Source organism: Microtus ochrogaster, chromosome 10 (genome assembly GCF_000317375.1).
Source record: "Microtus ochrogaster isolate Prairie Vole_2 chromosome 10, MicOch1.0, whole genome shotgun sequence".
Classification (NCBI taxonomy): domain Eukaryota; kingdom Metazoa; phylum Chordata; class Mammalia; order Rodentia; family Cricetidae; genus Microtus; species Microtus ochrogaster.
Window position 1 is genome coordinate 35,213,507 of NC_022016.1, and position 1,957 is coordinate 35,215,463.

Sequence of the window (1,957 nt, forward strand, 5' to 3'; positions counted from 1 at the left end):
AGACAGGGTTTCTCTGGAGCTTTGGAGCCTGTCCTGGTACTAGCTCTGTAGACCAGGCTGGTCTCGAACTCACAGAGATCCGCCTGCCTCTGCCTCTCCCCCTCCCAGTTCTGGGATTAAGGGCAGTGTACCACTGCCGCCCGGGTTCATTTTTTTTGTTTATGCATAAACTACGCATCCCAACCAATAGACCCTTGATTCTTTTCCATGAAAAAACGGAGTGACCTGAGTGTTTTTCTAGGCTAACAACCCCCAGGACAGAGAAAAGGGAGCTCACCCTGGCGCCTCATCTCCTGCCGGACAGCCTCTATCCCACCCTGATTCTCAATGAAGTCATAGATTAGCTTGGAAGTCTCCGCATCAGTGAGTTGGGCCTCGCTGATTCCCGCCCTGGAGAACAGGCTCCGCAGATCCGGGTCAAGGTTGTTCACCTGCCCCAATGGAAAAAACGGCAGAGCAGGGTTGCAAGAGTAAAGGGAATTAGGAAGGGGCACAGATTGTCACCAAATCCATGACAAGGAGGGATCTGAGAGGACTGTGAGAAGGTCTGGGAGTGGAGTCTGAGCCCTGGCCTACAGAAGAGTGTATGGAAGTTGGGTCCAGGGCCTTTGATCTACTCACGTCAAATCCATTCTGGGGATCCCAGCCCACGTGGCTGACATGTCTAGGGAAGGGAAGGGGGTGTCAGTGAAGCCCCCTTCTCTTGGCAAAGCTCTCTTGCCCTCACCTTCCCAGAGGGGTCTGAGGGGCCAGAACAAGTGAGCAAACGTGAAGCCGGAGTTTGCAAGCTTAGAGAGGTCCACAGTCTGTGATGCCCATGTGCTCACTTGGTCATCCTTTCGCCATCCACCCCCCTGGTCCTGTGTCTACCTCGGTTCACCTTCATCCATCAGACCATTGAGTTGGCGGTGCTTCTATCCCTCCACCCATCTGCTCACATACATACATGTACAAATTTGCCCACCCCTTTCTCTTTCTTCATATTTGTTTACCCATCTACTCATGTATTTACTGTTTTCTTTCTTCCTGCCTCCCTTCTGCCCTTCCTTCCTGCTCCTCTTTCCCCTTCATTACTCTCTCTCTTGTCTGAGATTTTTTGTTTTGTTTTGGTTGGTTGATTTTTTTTTATTGTTGTTCTTGTTTTTTCGAGACAGGGTTTCTCTGTGTAACAGCCTTGGCTGTGCTGGAACTCACTCTGTAGATCAGGCTGATCTTGAACTCACCTCACAGAGATCCACCTGCCTCTGCCTCCTGAGTTCTGGGATTAAAGATGTGCGCCACCACCGCCCACACATTTGTCTTTATTTATAAACTATCTACTCATCCACTTTATCTAGCCCTATCCACTTTGTCTGTGAGCCGACCTCCATATCAATATCCTGCCTATATCCTCATGAACCTGCCCACTTACCACTGACTCATCTGTTCCTCCAACCAATCACCTACCCATTCATTCTTCAGCCCATTAATTGATTAACTTATCCATTCATCCACCCATACACATCTGCCCATCCTTCCATTTGCTTAGCTGTGCCCCTGTTCACATGCTCTCCCACCCACTGGGGTCTTTGGGCTCACAGAGGGAAAAGTTCTCACTTGAATCCACTCGGCGCCCCAATATCAGCTTTACTGATCTTCTTTTTCCCTGAGCGTTTCTTATCAGCTGGGCCAGGGCCCGGCGCAGGGAGCCCACGGTATCGTGAACTTGTGATGTCAGGGTTCTGAATGTCGACTGTCACAAGTCCTAGAGATAGTGGACCTGATGGGCCTGTGGAAAAAATAATGGGAATGAACCACTGATCAATTTACCTACAGCCAAAGCACAGGGGCAAGAACTAGTGCCAGGCGGTGGTGGTGCACACTTTTTTTTTTTTTTTTTTGTTTTTTCGAGACAGTGTTTCTCTGTGGCTTTGGAGCCTGTCCTGGAACTAGCTCTGTAGACCAGGCTGGTCTCGAA

At 49.8% G+C, this 1,957-nt stretch overlaps 1 protein-coding gene across 1 annotated transcript in view; it reads right to left on the reverse strand.

The window, feature by feature from the left end:
* Positions 1-1,957, reverse strand: part of Was (Wiskott-Aldrich syndrome) — a 9,675-nt gene that overhangs the window by 4,888 nt on the left and 2,830 nt on the right. Inside the window, exons 7-9 of the mRNA XM_005352810.2 lie at positions 1,597-1,768; positions 622-664; positions 278-431 (exon numbers count right to left, since the gene is read on the reverse strand). Of these exons, the coding sequence (XP_005352867.1) occupies positions 278-431; positions 622-664; positions 1,597-1,768 (369 nt within the window). The remainder of the gene's footprint in view (positions 1-277; positions 432-621; positions 665-1,596; positions 1,769-1,957) is intronic.